Below are 14013 nucleotides of genomic sequence, written 5' to 3'. Positions count from 1 at the left end.
TGTCATCGGCCTTTCAGTTGATGTTATCATTTTTTTGACAAATTTCCTGCCTCGCCACAATCGTCGCCTGATGAGTGAATTTCCCATCATTGTATTTTTATAACTTCATTTAAAGATGTGTCACCATCCTCCACCGTACATCTTCAGCTCACCATCTCGACTGTGCACATTAATGGCGGCATTTTGTGAGTCTCACCCTGCTGATAAAAGTCCCGCGTCTCATTAATGCAGCTTCTGGCATTCCGGCAGCCGAGACGGCGATTAACTCACAGATTAGACAGCCACCTGATTGTCGTTGGCTTCCAGAAGTTTTTCCCCGTAGACTTTAAAATTTCCATCCTTGGGAGTCTCTTGATCATTTCAAAGAGATCTTCATTTATTTCTCAAACTAGAAATCCTGGGTTTAAAGCTTTATAATAGTATTCCTGTATTTTGCAAATTAAATGAAAAATCGAAACCACATTGGTGGAGTACATACTGTATACAGGAGGTGCGTCGGATACGCTGGACGGAAATGATCCAGAAACGTTCATTCACCCATTTCGTTAACCCACTTAACAACAACATTTATTTCTATAGCACATTTTCATACAAATAATGTAGCTCAAAGTGCTTTACATGATGACAAAAAAGACAAAGTAAGAATTAAAATAAGACAACACTAATTAACATAGAATAAGAGTAAGGTCCGATGGCCAGGGAGGACAGAAAAAACAAAAAAAACTCTAGACGGCTGAAGAAAAAAAATAAAATCTGCAGGTGTACCAGACCATGAGACCACCCAGCCCCCTCTAGGCATTCTACCTCACATAAATGATCAGTCCCCTTTGTATTTAGGGTTCTCATGGAAGGACTTGATGATGATGGTCATGTAGACTTCTGGCTTTTAATCCATCAATGTAGGAACATCACGGTGCTTTGATTAGGTGGTGGGGGCGCAGGTCACCACCACAGAAAACCGGGAAAAGAAACAGAAGAGAGAGTAGGGGTTAGTATGGATTTTAGAGCCACCATGAATAGTTATGATAATTAATTGAATATACGGAGCATCAGGATTAAACTAAATTGAAGTTATGAGAAAGCCATGTTAAAGTAATGTGTTGTCAGTAGTTTTTTAAAGTGCTCCACTGTATTAGCCTGGCGAATTCCTACTAGCAGGCTATTCCAGATTTTAGGTGCATAACAGCAGAAGGCCGCCTCACCACTTCTTTTAAGTTTAGCTCTTGGAATTCTAAGCAGACACTCATTTGAGGACCTAAGGTTATGATTTGGAGTGTAAGGTGTAAGACATTCCGATATATAAGATGGAACAAGATGATTTAAGGCTTTATAAACCATAAGCAGTTAATCCAGTTTCAGACTGGAAGTGGAAGGCTCAGTATGTGGAGCTCATCCTAAACCTTATAGGGATTCAGCAATAATGAGAGACTTTTTAAAATAAAATAAATCTCTATGATTTTATAACTCACTTCAACGCAAAAGGATAGACGAAATAAAAGAGCTTCACCGTAAGGAGGCCAAGACGGAGGTTGGCTGAAGGAGCTCATGGCTGTAGGGTCTCTGCCAGCTGAGGGTGCAATGGGTGAGCCGGAGAATAAAGAGAGACAGAGACTGCATTTTAACTACCGTATTTTTAACCTCGTATTTTAAAGGATTTATTTGATTTTATCCCCACGGGACTCTTGTTTTGATGGATTTATTTATACAAACTGAGGCTCTGCACTTTGGTGTGGACACTGTTTGTTGTTTTAAATACAGCGCATCCAGAAAGTATTCACAGCACATCACTTTTTCCACCTTTTGTTATGTTACAGCCTTATTCCAAAATGGATTAAATTCATTTTTTTCCTCAGAATTCTACACACAACACCCCATAATGACAACATGAAAAAAGTTTACTTGAGGTTTTTGCAAATTTATTAAAAATAAAAAAAACTGAGAAATCCCATGTACATAAGTATTCACAGCCTTTGCTCAATACTTTGTCGATGCACCTTTGGCAGCAATTCCAGCCTCAAGTCTTGTTGAATATGATGCCACAAGCTTGGCACACCTATCCTTGGCCAGTTTCGCCCATTCCTCTTTGCAGCACCTCTCAAGCTCCATCAGGTTGGATGGGAAGCGTCGGTGCACAGCCATTTTAAGATCTCTCCATATATTTTCAATCGGATTCAAGTCTGGGCTCTGGCTGGGCCACGCAAGGACATTCACAGAGTTGTCCTGAAGCCACTCCTTTGATATCTTGGCTGTGTGCTTAGGGTCGTTGTCCTGCTGAAAGATGAACCGTCGCCCCAGTCTGAGGTCAAGATCACTCTGGAGCAGGTTTTCATCCAGGATGTCTCTGTACATTGCTGCAGTCATCTTTCCCTTTATCCTGACTAGTCTCCCAGTTCCTGCCGCTGAAAAACATCCCCACAGCATGATGCTGCCACCTCCATGCTTCACTGTAGGGATGGTATTGGCCTGGTGATGAGCAGTGCCTGGTTTCCTCCAAACGTGATGCCTGGCATTCACACCAAAGAGTTCAATCTTTGTCTCATCAGACCAGAGAATTTTCTTTCTCGTGGTCTGAGAGTCCTTCAGGTGCCTTTTGGCAAACTCCAGGCGGGCTGCCATGTGCCTTTTACTAAGGAGAGGCTTCCATCTGGCCACTCTACCATACAGGCCAGATTGGTGGATTGCTGCAGAGATGGTTGTCCTTCTGGAAGGTTCTCCTCTCTTCACAGAGGACCTCTGGAGCTCTGACAGAGTGACCATCGGGTTCTTGGTCACCTCCCTGACTAAGGCCCTTCTCCCCCAATCGCTCAGTTTAGATGGCCGGCCAACTCTAGGAAGAGTCCTGGTGGTTTCGAACTTCTTCCACTTACGGATGATGGAGGCCACTGTGCTCACTGGGACCTTCAAAGCAGCAGAAATTTTTCTGTAACCTTCCCCAGATTTGTGCCTCGAGACAATCCTGTCTCGGAGGTCTACAGACAATTCCTTTGACTTCATGCTTGGTTTGTGCTCTGACATGAACTGTCAACTGTGGGACCTTCTATAGACAGGTGTGTGCCTTTCCAAATCATGTCCAGTCAACTGAATTTACCACAGGTGGACTCCAATTAAGCTGCAGAAACATCTCAAGGATGATCAGGAGAAACAGGAGGCACCTGAGCTCAATTTTGAGCTTCATGGCAAAGGCTGTGAATACTTATGTACATGTGCTTTCTCAATTTTTTTATTTTTAATAAATTTTCAAAAACCTCAAGTAAACTTTTTTTCACGTTGTCATTATGGGGTGTTGTGTGTAGAATTCTGAGGAAAAAAATGAATTTAATCCATTTTGGAATAAGGCTGTAACATAACAAAATGTGGAAAAAGTGATGATGCGCTGTGAAAACTTTCCGGATGCACTGTAAAAGCACTTTGGCACTTTTTGGATATATCCCCTGGCTTCATGTGAGATGTGTCCTCATATGTCAGCTTATATCAGTGACATTACCGACAGTGTTGGGTTTAGAGCTCCCGGAAGGTGTTGGGAGCATGGAGAGAACCCACATCGTCACACCCTACCTGTACTGCCATGTAAAAAGTGAAATCCCCCCTCGTGATCTCTGATCCTCAGATTGGTTATGAGATAACCTTCTCTGCCATGATAATAAGTGGCACATTTCGCCAGCCTAACGTGACTTATAATTTATCTTATCGACTGCGTAAAGACGATTACTGGCACAATTGAAGCAAAAAGTGAGCGAATTCATCATATCTATCTATCTATCTATCTATCTATCCCCAACATATGCTGACGCAGAATGGGTCACACAAACATGAAGCATTAACGTCACTGTGACGGCTAAGCCGCCGGCAGCTCTGTCGAGACTAATAGAAAAATAATCGGCCATAAATGTTATCTTCAAATATTTGTGAAGGTGTTCTCCAGTGCAGAAAATGAATGATACAGAGGGTTTCCACAGATGACAGCCTGCCAAAACCCAAATGAGGGAATTACTCGTAATGGGTTTACGACAGAAAGCCTGGAGACAGCCGAGAAATGTCTGACACCTGAAAGCCAAATGGCTGTATGGAGACGTTCAAAAGTGATACCGTCTCTCGTCTTGCACCATACTTGGACGTCGCTGCCTCTCAGGCCCAGCCTCCTGGGTTAGAATCCCCAAGTCCTGTCATCATCTGTGTGGTGGTTGCATGTTCTCCCCGTGTCCGGTGTTTCCAGGCCTAGCCAGGTTGTTGTTGTGTGTGAATTATTAATCCATTTATCCATCCATTTACTAAACCCGCTTTATCCGAGCTCCAGTCTCCTGATGTGGGAATGGACTTTAAGCAACAACGTACAGTACTGTGTGGTTTTCTATCGTTTATGCATGTAGTGAGAAGGCATATAATACAGGGTGGCGCAGGGAAATGGGAAATTTTGGAACCAAGTGTTGGCGACCTTGTTTAGAACCCCTTGCCATTAGTTATAATGGAGCAGTGGAGTGGTGTTCAACGAGTATTCACTGTAAAAACCTTTTATAAGAATGGTGATAGCGTGACTGCTGCACAAAGGGAATTTCGGCGTCATTACCAGTTAGGACGTCACGATCTTTTCCCGTCTGCTCATACGACTACAACATGGGTGCGTGATTACGAAGAAACAGGTTCAGCCTTAAAAGAAAAGTCCCCAAGTGGAGCCACTATCACATACTGCCCGACAATCAATGGCAGCTATTTGACGATTGTTTCGGAAGGCGCATCATTACACGCAGCGGTGACATTCCATGGCCTCCGAGATCCCCAGATGTCACTGTTTGTGTTTTTTTTTTTTTCCTGTGGGTACATCTGTTTCCTTAAGAGGCATTAGCTCTCTGGAAATGTGTTCTTTTATATTGCGGCATTTTAATTAACCTGAATTATAAATTATTATAAATTAAAAAGGTATTATCCCACCCAGCATGCAAAATGACGGTTACAAACTTACATGACAAGTTAGGATAATTCTAGCTCTTTATTGACGGTTTTACGCGGCATTACAAACGGGAAGCTTATGACAGACATATCAAGCCGTGGGACTCTTGATCTGTGCAGTCCGTCATCTTTCGTTGCCACGCTGAAAGGATTTTAGCCGGACAGAAGACGTACTCTTCTGCCCGGAAGCTTCAAAGTGTTGGCCGTAGGTGTCCATTCTTAAATACTGGTTGCTCCATGTGCAGGCTCTTGGCTCCGATCCAAACAAGGACAGGACAGGACTCAAACGCCACCTTCAAACATACAGGAATAGCACAATGCCTACATACAGTTCTTATCCTCCCAACAAGGAAAGGTTTTTTGTGCTGACAGAAGACAGAAATATACTAGTCTGTCTTTAGGCTGACTGTTCAATTCTCCAGCTGTCTGTAGCTCTCTATAGTCCTGTGCTTGGCTCGGCAATTCTAAATACTGATGCTGTGCCCTGTGTGCCATACTTGGTTGGCCTGTATGAATGAATCCATAACAGTGGGCACAAGGGAACAGTGACATTAAACTTAGTAAAAAAAAAAAAAACACATAGTATAACACTCCAGCAGCAACATATTGATTAAAGAGTGATAAAAATTCAGGTATAACAAACAGACAATAACTTTGTATAATGTTAACATTTATCCCCCGGGTGGAATTGAAGAGTCTCATAGTGTGGTGTATGAACGATCTCCTCAGTCTGTCAGTGGAGCAGGATGGTGACAGCAGTCTGTCGCTGAAGCTGCTCCTCTGTCTGGAGATGATCCTGTTCAGTGGATGCAGTGGATTCTCCATGATTGACAGGAGCCTGCTCAGCGCCCGTCGCTCTGCCACAGATGTCAAACTGTCCAGCTCCGTGCCTACAATAGAGCCTGCCTTCCTCACCAGTTTGTCCAGGCATGAGGCGTCCTTCTTCTTTATGCTGTCTCCCCAGCACACCACTGCGTAGAAGAGGGCGCTCGCCACAACCGTCTGTTAGAACATCTGCAGCATCTTATTGCAGATGTTGAAGGACGCCAGCCTTCTGAGGAAGTACAGTTGGCTCTGTCCTGTCTTGCACAGAGCATCAGTATTGGCAGTCCAGTCCAATTTATCATCCAGCTGCACTCCCAGGTATTTATAGGTCTGCACCCTCTGCACACAGTCACCTCTGATGATCACGGGGTCCATGAGGGGCCTGGGCCTCCTAAAATCCTCCTAAAATCTAAAAAAAATGAATTAAGGACATTTAACGTTAATACTTTATAATGAGTAAAGAAAATGGTGGTTTATTGTTTCAGAGTGCGTTAAAGATAAATAACGGGTACAGTCCACCCTGATCTGGTGAGTCTGTGATAAGCGTCACTTGACCACCCCAGATTATTCAGCTCATTTGGAACAATACAGAAAGTGGGATTCCTCTGTGAACCCCAACAACAAAACCTGACCCCAGTGCCTGCAATGGGTTTTCCTCCAATGAATACCAGCATTCAACCCAGCAAGCTCGCCAATCCCATCCAGCTAATTTTCCATCAAGTCGGGTTCTGAAGGTCTCCACCGTTTATCGCATGTCTGTAGCGCATTGCGTGAAGGAAAAACGTTGTGCTGACTCTTAAAACGCTTCCATGTGCATCTGCATGTTCTTGATGAGGAATCCGTTTTAAAGTAACAGCCAGGGGATCCACTGGACTCTTCACCTTTCAGAATTGTAAACACTTCACCTCTTAACTCTCTTAGTCATTCCTTTCTCCCTTTCTGATCTTTGGGTTTCAAGCTTTTCACGGCTCCCCTGTCCCCGTTCTCAGTTTTGTGAATGTTAATCCTGCCCAAACTAGGCCTCATGGCTTGTGTGAATCCTTGAAACAAGATATCGTATATACTCGTGTTTAAGTTCTCCCGCGGATAAGTCGGGGCTTGATTTTACCGGCTAATTTCTGGTGTTTTATAATGTCGGTTGTATAAGTCGAATGCAGAAAACTCACGGTATTGGTCCAAGAGATTACGATATGCTAACACCCACCTGAGTATGGAAGCATATTAGGGCCACGGAGAAGAAAAAAAAAAGTGAATGTCAAGAATAAAGTTGACATGCCGACCTAAAATGACAATAAAGATCTATCTAATTCGCGCCATTTCCAATTTAATCTTGATGCTTATGTCGAGAATAAGGTTGACTTTATTCTCGTAGTTTATTTTGTCAGTAAAGTATAACTTCATCTTAAAATCAATGTTTAATTTACTAGATTTTCTCTAACCCCATCAGTAATGTAGCACATTAAATGCTTTGTGTTTCCTGACCCATGTTACTGGGTACATCCTCCTTAAACTGACTTCCTCTCTTCCTCTCCTCGACTTTATTCTCGACATATACTTTTTTTTCTTCACTGTGTCCGTATTTTTTTTTTCCTTCTCCGTGGAACCAAATACGCTTCCGTACCTGAGAGAGTAACCATGCAGCACACGGCCTTTTCTTTCTATGTATTGTGCCTACGTGACCACACGGTAATACCCAAACTATTCCGAAGTGACGTTTGCACTGATTTGTGTTTTTTGGTGTCTCACACCCTCATACACCTTTATCGTAAGAGCATCCCTTATCTACAAAATATTCAATCAGAAGAAAACATGAAGCTGGTTTTAAATTAAAAGTCGTTGAAGTGGCAAAAGAAATTGGTAACTGCGCTGCTGCAACAAAATTCGATGTGTCTGAGAAACTGGTGTGAGATTGGAGGAGGCAAGAAGCTGTATTTTTGAACGGGCGTATAAGTCGGGGTCTGAGTATATACGGTAATCTGCTTGTTCAGTTTGGGACTCGGCTCCTTTTGTTTCTAAGTCTTTTTCGAGTTTGAGAGCGGGGAAAAATCACAAAACTTGAGGGTCCCCATTGGGATTAAGTATAGCAGCTCTATTTCTATTGTCACAAATGTGCACATGGGAGGCAGCTAAAGGGCTCCAAAGAAGGTAATTCCCAATCAGACCAAGAAGGGTAGGCAGCGTTCAGTAATCCTTTCTCTTATCTCACCTGCAGCCCAAATGCGTGAAATTCTGCCTGGTTCTGCCCGAGAAAACATTACGTCCAGTTCCACCTTCCAAGAAGTCACAACCGATGACCTCACCCCAAGATCCTTCCTCTTCCTGGCATTCCACTATACAGTCATATGAAAAAGTTATGGACCCCCTCTCAGCCTGCATTATAATTGACTCTCCTTTCAACAATAAAGATAACAGTGGTACGTCTCTCATTTCCTAGGAACATCTGAGTACTGCGGTGTTTTCCAAACAAAGGTTTTTAGAATGGTCAAAAATACAGTGGAACCTCAGTTTCGTTACAGAAACGTGCTCGCAGTCCAAAGCACTTGTGTATCAAAGCGAATTTCCCCATAAGAAATAATGTAAACTCAGATGATTCGTTCCACAACCCAAAACTATTCATATAAAAATGATTAATACAAAATATAAAGTAAAAATACATAAAACAAATTAACCTGCACTTTACCTTTATAAAGAATCATGGCTGGTGTGAATGAGTTTCTAAACTCTTGTGGGATTCCACCCAACGGGACGACACGTGGAAGAGCGTCCCAAAGCAATCGCAGTCTCCCAGTGCTGTAGCAGTTCACCGTAAAAGCGAATCCGAAAAGATCGCGGACATGCTATAAGTGCCTGCCGTCGATGGGTGATACAAGGAACAAGGAACATTATAAATGGGCAGGGCCCTGCCTGACTGCTGTGTCTGTGTATAGGAGAGCGGCAGATCCCACTACAATAAATAACCGCGCTGTTGCTGTTTCAAGCTGAATACAGTATAATGCTGTAGTAAACAGTATATGCTCATACGGATGTTGACTATATGAGTGAGGCACGCCGACTCACACGGAGAATAGGAGACGATTGCCCACAATCCCGTAGCGAGAGAGAGAGAGAAGAACCATCAGCTCAGTTGTGATCACATGACCCTCAGCAGACAAAGCGTATACATACTACTCGTATTGCAAGACCTCGCTCGTTTATCAAGTCAAAATTCACTATAAATTTTAGCTCGTCTTGCAAAACTCGTAAACCAAGTTACTCGCAAACCGAGGTTCCACTGTACCTCCATCCAGAATCCAGACACTCATCAGAGGCTATAGGAGGACAGCGTCTGGAGGCCAAAAGGAGGCTCAACTAAGTATTGATGTCATATCTCTGTTGGGGTGCCCACATTTATGCACCTGTCTAATTTCGTTATGATGCATATTGCATATTTTCTGTTAATCCAATACACTTAATGTCACTGCTGAAATCCTACTGTTTCCATCAGGCATGTCAGATATTAAAAGGAAGTTCAGCCAAGGAGAAACAAAAATCCAAAGAATTAAGAGGGGCTCCCAAACTTTTTCATAGGACTGTATATCCGTCTGTTTTGGCCCATTTTCACAACCTCTTTTCAAATTTTGCAGCCAATGTTCCAGTAGACGGGAGGGCTGCCCCAAACCTCTTTGTAGTAAGGCTACGTAACACGTCAAGTGGGTTGGCTTTCCTGGACTGGCCATCACTGTATTTATTATGTGGCCGGGAGGGTATCTAAGGAAGATCTCTTCAGGCACGATTGTGGATGACCAAGTGCTGGGAGGACCCCGCCCGGTAAGGATTCCAGCTGCCAGTTGCTACGACATCTAAGCAGGGAAAGGATGTTTCGGTGGGAAACTTTTTTTCTTTTTAAGGGGAATGGCGGATCGAGGAGGGGGAGAAAAAAAACAGCAGGAAGGCAAGGAAGGCGACTGTCTACGCTTAAAAGAATATCTGATGATCAGACTTCACCCAGGGACGTCTGCCATTTATGGGTGGCCACCCCAAAGTTGAAACAGTGCAGTGAATCCCCGAAAAGAGACCAGGGGTTGTGATATGTGGACCTGAGGTTCTCCGGCCACTCCCGTTTGGTGAGTCGGACTCATTTCTGTGGGACAAGGGGGCTTCGCCCCCTGCTCGCTTCGCTCGCCTACCCCTGGCGTTTTGAACCCGTGACCGCTGGGCAGCCGTAGTTTCAGATGCGCGTTGTAGGAGCTTGCGTTGTTTTGAACCCGTTGTTGCCCTGCTTCTGCAATTTGAGACGCGCGTTGTAGGCGTATATCCGTCAGTCAAGCTCGTTCGGTTTGAACCCGTGCCTGCTTTGCCTCCGCAGTTTCAGACGGTGGGTCGCGTTCGGCGTTTTGTACGATCCCAAGCAGCACATTATTCCTAACTTCACTCCGCCGTAGTGCCACGTACAATATGGCAGTGACGCCTGTGCTTTCACTATGCAGTAGTGCCACTCACAATATGGTGGCAACGCCTGCGCCTTCCGTATTATGTCGGGTTATACCATGCTGTGTAGGCGCCTTTGCCTTTCGTACTTTCCTGCGCCTTCTGACGCGCGATGTAGGCGCCTGCACCTTCCGGGTCTGCCTCCGCTGTGTTGTGTGGACGTTTAACTGTCGTTTTTTCTGCTTTTATATTCTGTATCTCGCTGTGCATGTGTTTCATGCCTAGGTTTTTTTGAAGCTGTTGCATTCCAGTTTTCATCATCTGTAACCTGCTCTCCATGTGTTTGGCCCCGTTCTTTAACCTCTTTATGACGTTTTACTTTGTTTCCTACTCTGTCTTTTATTTCTGACCTCGCTTTATCCTGTTTGCTGCATGTCAGACGGTTCATAGTCTCTCCCGTTTCGCTCTGGGGTGGGGGGGGGCTTTGTGTGGCACCTGCGCACTATGTCTCCAGCGTCCACGGGCAGGTCCCTGCGTCCATATCCGGTTTACCATTCTCGGTTAGTAATATGGATAGCCAGCCAGGAAGCCGTTTTCGCCCGAGGACTGTTTGTTCCCCCCCCACTCCTATCATACAGTAAGAACTGAACTGCAGGATTCTTCGCCGTTTCATGGACTGCGTTAAATCTTTCTGAGATCTTTTTTTCTTTACGTATGTTTCAAACCGAGGATTAAGATTTGGCCGCTGGTGGTAGGGAGGCTGGGGAGGGCATCCAGGGGGGAAAAGGGATCACTAATGAGCACAAATGTATCAACGCCGGATTACAAATACACTTAACCAATTTACAGAAGCTAGAGACAACCAAATACTACCTCAAACATTTCGTCAAGCATTAATCACCGTCTTTCCTAAACCAAATAAGGACTTGTTACAATGTGCATCATACAGACCAATTTCACTCCTGAATAATGATGTTAAGATACTCTCAAAAATTCTAGCTAGAAGGATGGAGAAAGTAGGAATCGCGTCCCGTATTATGCAATTGTTACATCTTGGTGTGTCAAGGCTTGATTATTTACTACACTATATTAACACTGAAAATATCGAATGGGAGCCGCGATTGGATGAGAGGACAGTCGCCGATGAATCTTAGGAGCAGATCCTGGACACGGTCAGTTCATCTTAGCAATGTCTGTTTCATTTTGCAAGCTCTCCCCTTAATGGGTTTTGTTTTTTCTCTCCTTCTTTTCAGGGAGAATGCTCTCAGAGGTGTCACAACATTTTCGTCCTGGAGACGGTTTGCGTGGGATGGTTCTCCCTCGAGTTCTTCCTGCGGTTTATCCAAACACAAAGCAAGTGCGTCTTTCTGAGGACTCCGCTGAATATCATCGATATCATGGCGATTCTGCCGTACTACATCACCCTGATCGTGGACTCCTTGTCTATCCGAAAGAAGACCGTCGGGTCGGGAAACAACTATCTGGAGAAAGTGGGCCTTGTCCTCCGAGTGCTGCGAGCCCTGCGGATTCTTTATGTCATGAGGCTGGCCCGCCATTCCCTGGGCCTCCAGACCCTTGGTCTGACAGTCCGTAGATGCACACGGGAGTTTGGGCTGCTCTTGCTCTTCCTCTGTGTTGCGATGGCCCTCTTCTCCCCATTGGTGTTCCTGGCCGAAAGTGAGATGGGAGCCAAGCAGGAGTTTACCAGCATCCCCGGCTGCTACTGGTGGGCGGTAATTTCCATGACCACGGTTGGCTACGGTGACATGGTGCCCCGAAGCATCCCAGGTCAGGTGGTTGCGCTCAGCAGTATCCTGAGCGGCATCTTGCTCATGGCCTTCCCCGTCACCTCCATCTTTCACACCTTTTCCCGATCCTACCTGGAATTAAAAGAGCAGCATCAAAGAGCCGCCAGGCAAAAACCCGACTCGCAAGACAATTCCAAGTCCCAGAACAGCGACGATTCCCAGGAAACGGACAGCTCTTTCCCAGTGGGGGTGCCGGAATCTTCGCTACACAGGAAGTCTGTGACAGCAGCTTTGTTGAAGAGCACGGAAACTAAGCCTTTACCAAAGAACATGACGGGATGAGTGAGGAAAGCGACTCTCGTGTGTGTGAATCCTACCGACTACGCCACCTCCTAGAACATTCTAGAAGGATGGGGGGAGCTGCTTACTGAAGACTTTCAAGGACACAAGGGAAACATGAAAACTTTTGCCTTTTCATTCACGGAGTAGGGGTTTTTGTTTTGTTTAGTTTTGTTTTTTTAAATGATATTCATCACCGGAGAGCACATATTTAATGCGGCAGGCTCAAGTTCATACAGCTGATTAGTAACCGGACTTGTATTCTTTTGTTGTCTTTCATGTGCTGTCAAATAAAAATTGGAAAAAGGATTTTCAAAATTTCATTTCACTCTCTGGGCCGGGAAGGAATTGAGCCCAGGTTTCTTGAGATGTTAGGCCTCAGCCCTGTGCCACGCGTACTGTCCCAGTACCAGCTGGATTTACAAAAATGAAACCCGCCCATCTTTTCTATCTGTGCTTTCCATTACAGTGTTGCAAGGGAGCCGAAGCCAATCCTGACAACAGCGGGTACAAGGCAGGACTCAATCTTGGCTGAGATGCCAGTCCACTGTGGGGCCACTCGGTGTGAAGTGCATGCCATTGGGATGTGCGATGAAACCTTGTGGCCTACGGGTACAACGGGCAAACTTCACACACATACAGTGATCCAACCAGGTCCCCGGAGGCGTACGTACTAACCAGTGTGTCACTGTACTGGCTGAAGGTACAACTCTCACACGTTTATTTGTGAACACACGTATTCTTATTCAGGGAGCTGGAGCCTATCCCAGTAGCATCGGGTACAGATAGATGATACTTTATTAATCCCAAGGGGAAATTCACACACTCCAGCAGCAGCATACTGATACAAAAAACAATATTAAATTAAAGATTGATAATAATGCAGGTAAAAACAGACAATAACTTTTTATAATGTTAACGTTTACCCCCCCGGGTGGAATTGAAGAGTCGCATAGTTTGGGGGAGGAACGATCTCCTCAATCTGTCAGTGGAGCAGGACGGTGACAGCAGTCTGTCACTGAAGCTGCTCCTCTGTCTGGAGATGACACTACAATGGTAGTGGTACAAATGCCAGACAAGGCAGAGTGGACAGTACAGGTGGCGCTTAATGCCCACGATCTGTTCTGTGACATCGGACGTTGTGTGAGCACCATATTATTTAGAGTGCTTAGCAAAGCGAGGTGGGATATTGGGGTGTACATGTTTGGACTAAATAGAGAGATAACACTACGACACTCCAGCGACACTCGGTTTTGGGTCCTGCTGCCTGTACGGTTATACAGTAAACTTTTTATTTAGTAGAGAAAGTTCACATTAGCCTCGCAGTTAGGAGACCTGTGGTACGCTTCCCGGGTCCTCCCTGCGTGGAGTTTCCATGTTCTCCCCGTGTCTGCGTGGGTTTCCTCCCACAGTCCACAAACATGCTGGTTAGATGGATTGGCGATTCTAAATTGTCCCTAGTGTGTGCTTGGTGTTTGTGTGTGTCCTGCGGTGGGTTGGCACCCTGCCCGGGATTGGTTCCTGCCTTGTGCCCTGTGTTGGCTGGGATTGGCTCCAGCAGACCCCCGTGACCCTGTGTTCAGATTCAGCGGGTTGGAAGATGGATGGAAGTTCACATTAAAATAACATTAGAAAGAACAGTACAGTACTGACAGCACAATCACTTGGTATACAAGATACACAAGCTGGGGTGTTCACTACGTTCAGTTACGCCCGCTACGTCCCGTTCTCTGATCAGGATTCCTGAACT

General features: G+C 45.1%; 1 protein-coding gene across 8 annotated transcripts in view; it reads left to right on the top strand.

The window, feature by feature from the left end:
• The window catches only part of kcng2 (potassium voltage-gated channel, subfamily G, member 2), a 154759-nt gene extending 142167 nt beyond the window's left edge, over window positions 1–12592 (top strand). For all 8 annotated transcript variants that reach the window (XM_028817192.2, XM_028817189.2, XM_051935711.1 and 5 more), the window contains exon 3: window positions 11430–12592. In XM_028817192.2, coding sequence (XP_028673025.1) covers window positions 11430–12266 — 837 coding nt within the window. In that variant the 3' untranslated portion in view covers window positions 12267–12592. The remainder of the gene's footprint in view (window positions 1–11429) is intronic.
• Window positions 12593–14013: the final 1421 nt, after the last annotated feature.

The sequence above is a fragment of the Erpetoichthys calabaricus genome, chromosome 13 (genome assembly GCF_900747795.2).
Source record: "Erpetoichthys calabaricus chromosome 13, fErpCal1.3, whole genome shotgun sequence".
NCBI lineage: Eukaryota > Metazoa > Chordata > Cladistia > Polypteriformes > Polypteridae > Erpetoichthys > Erpetoichthys calabaricus.
Note: the sequence above shows the minus strand (reverse complement) of the source record. Positions and strands in the feature narration are given on the sequence as shown.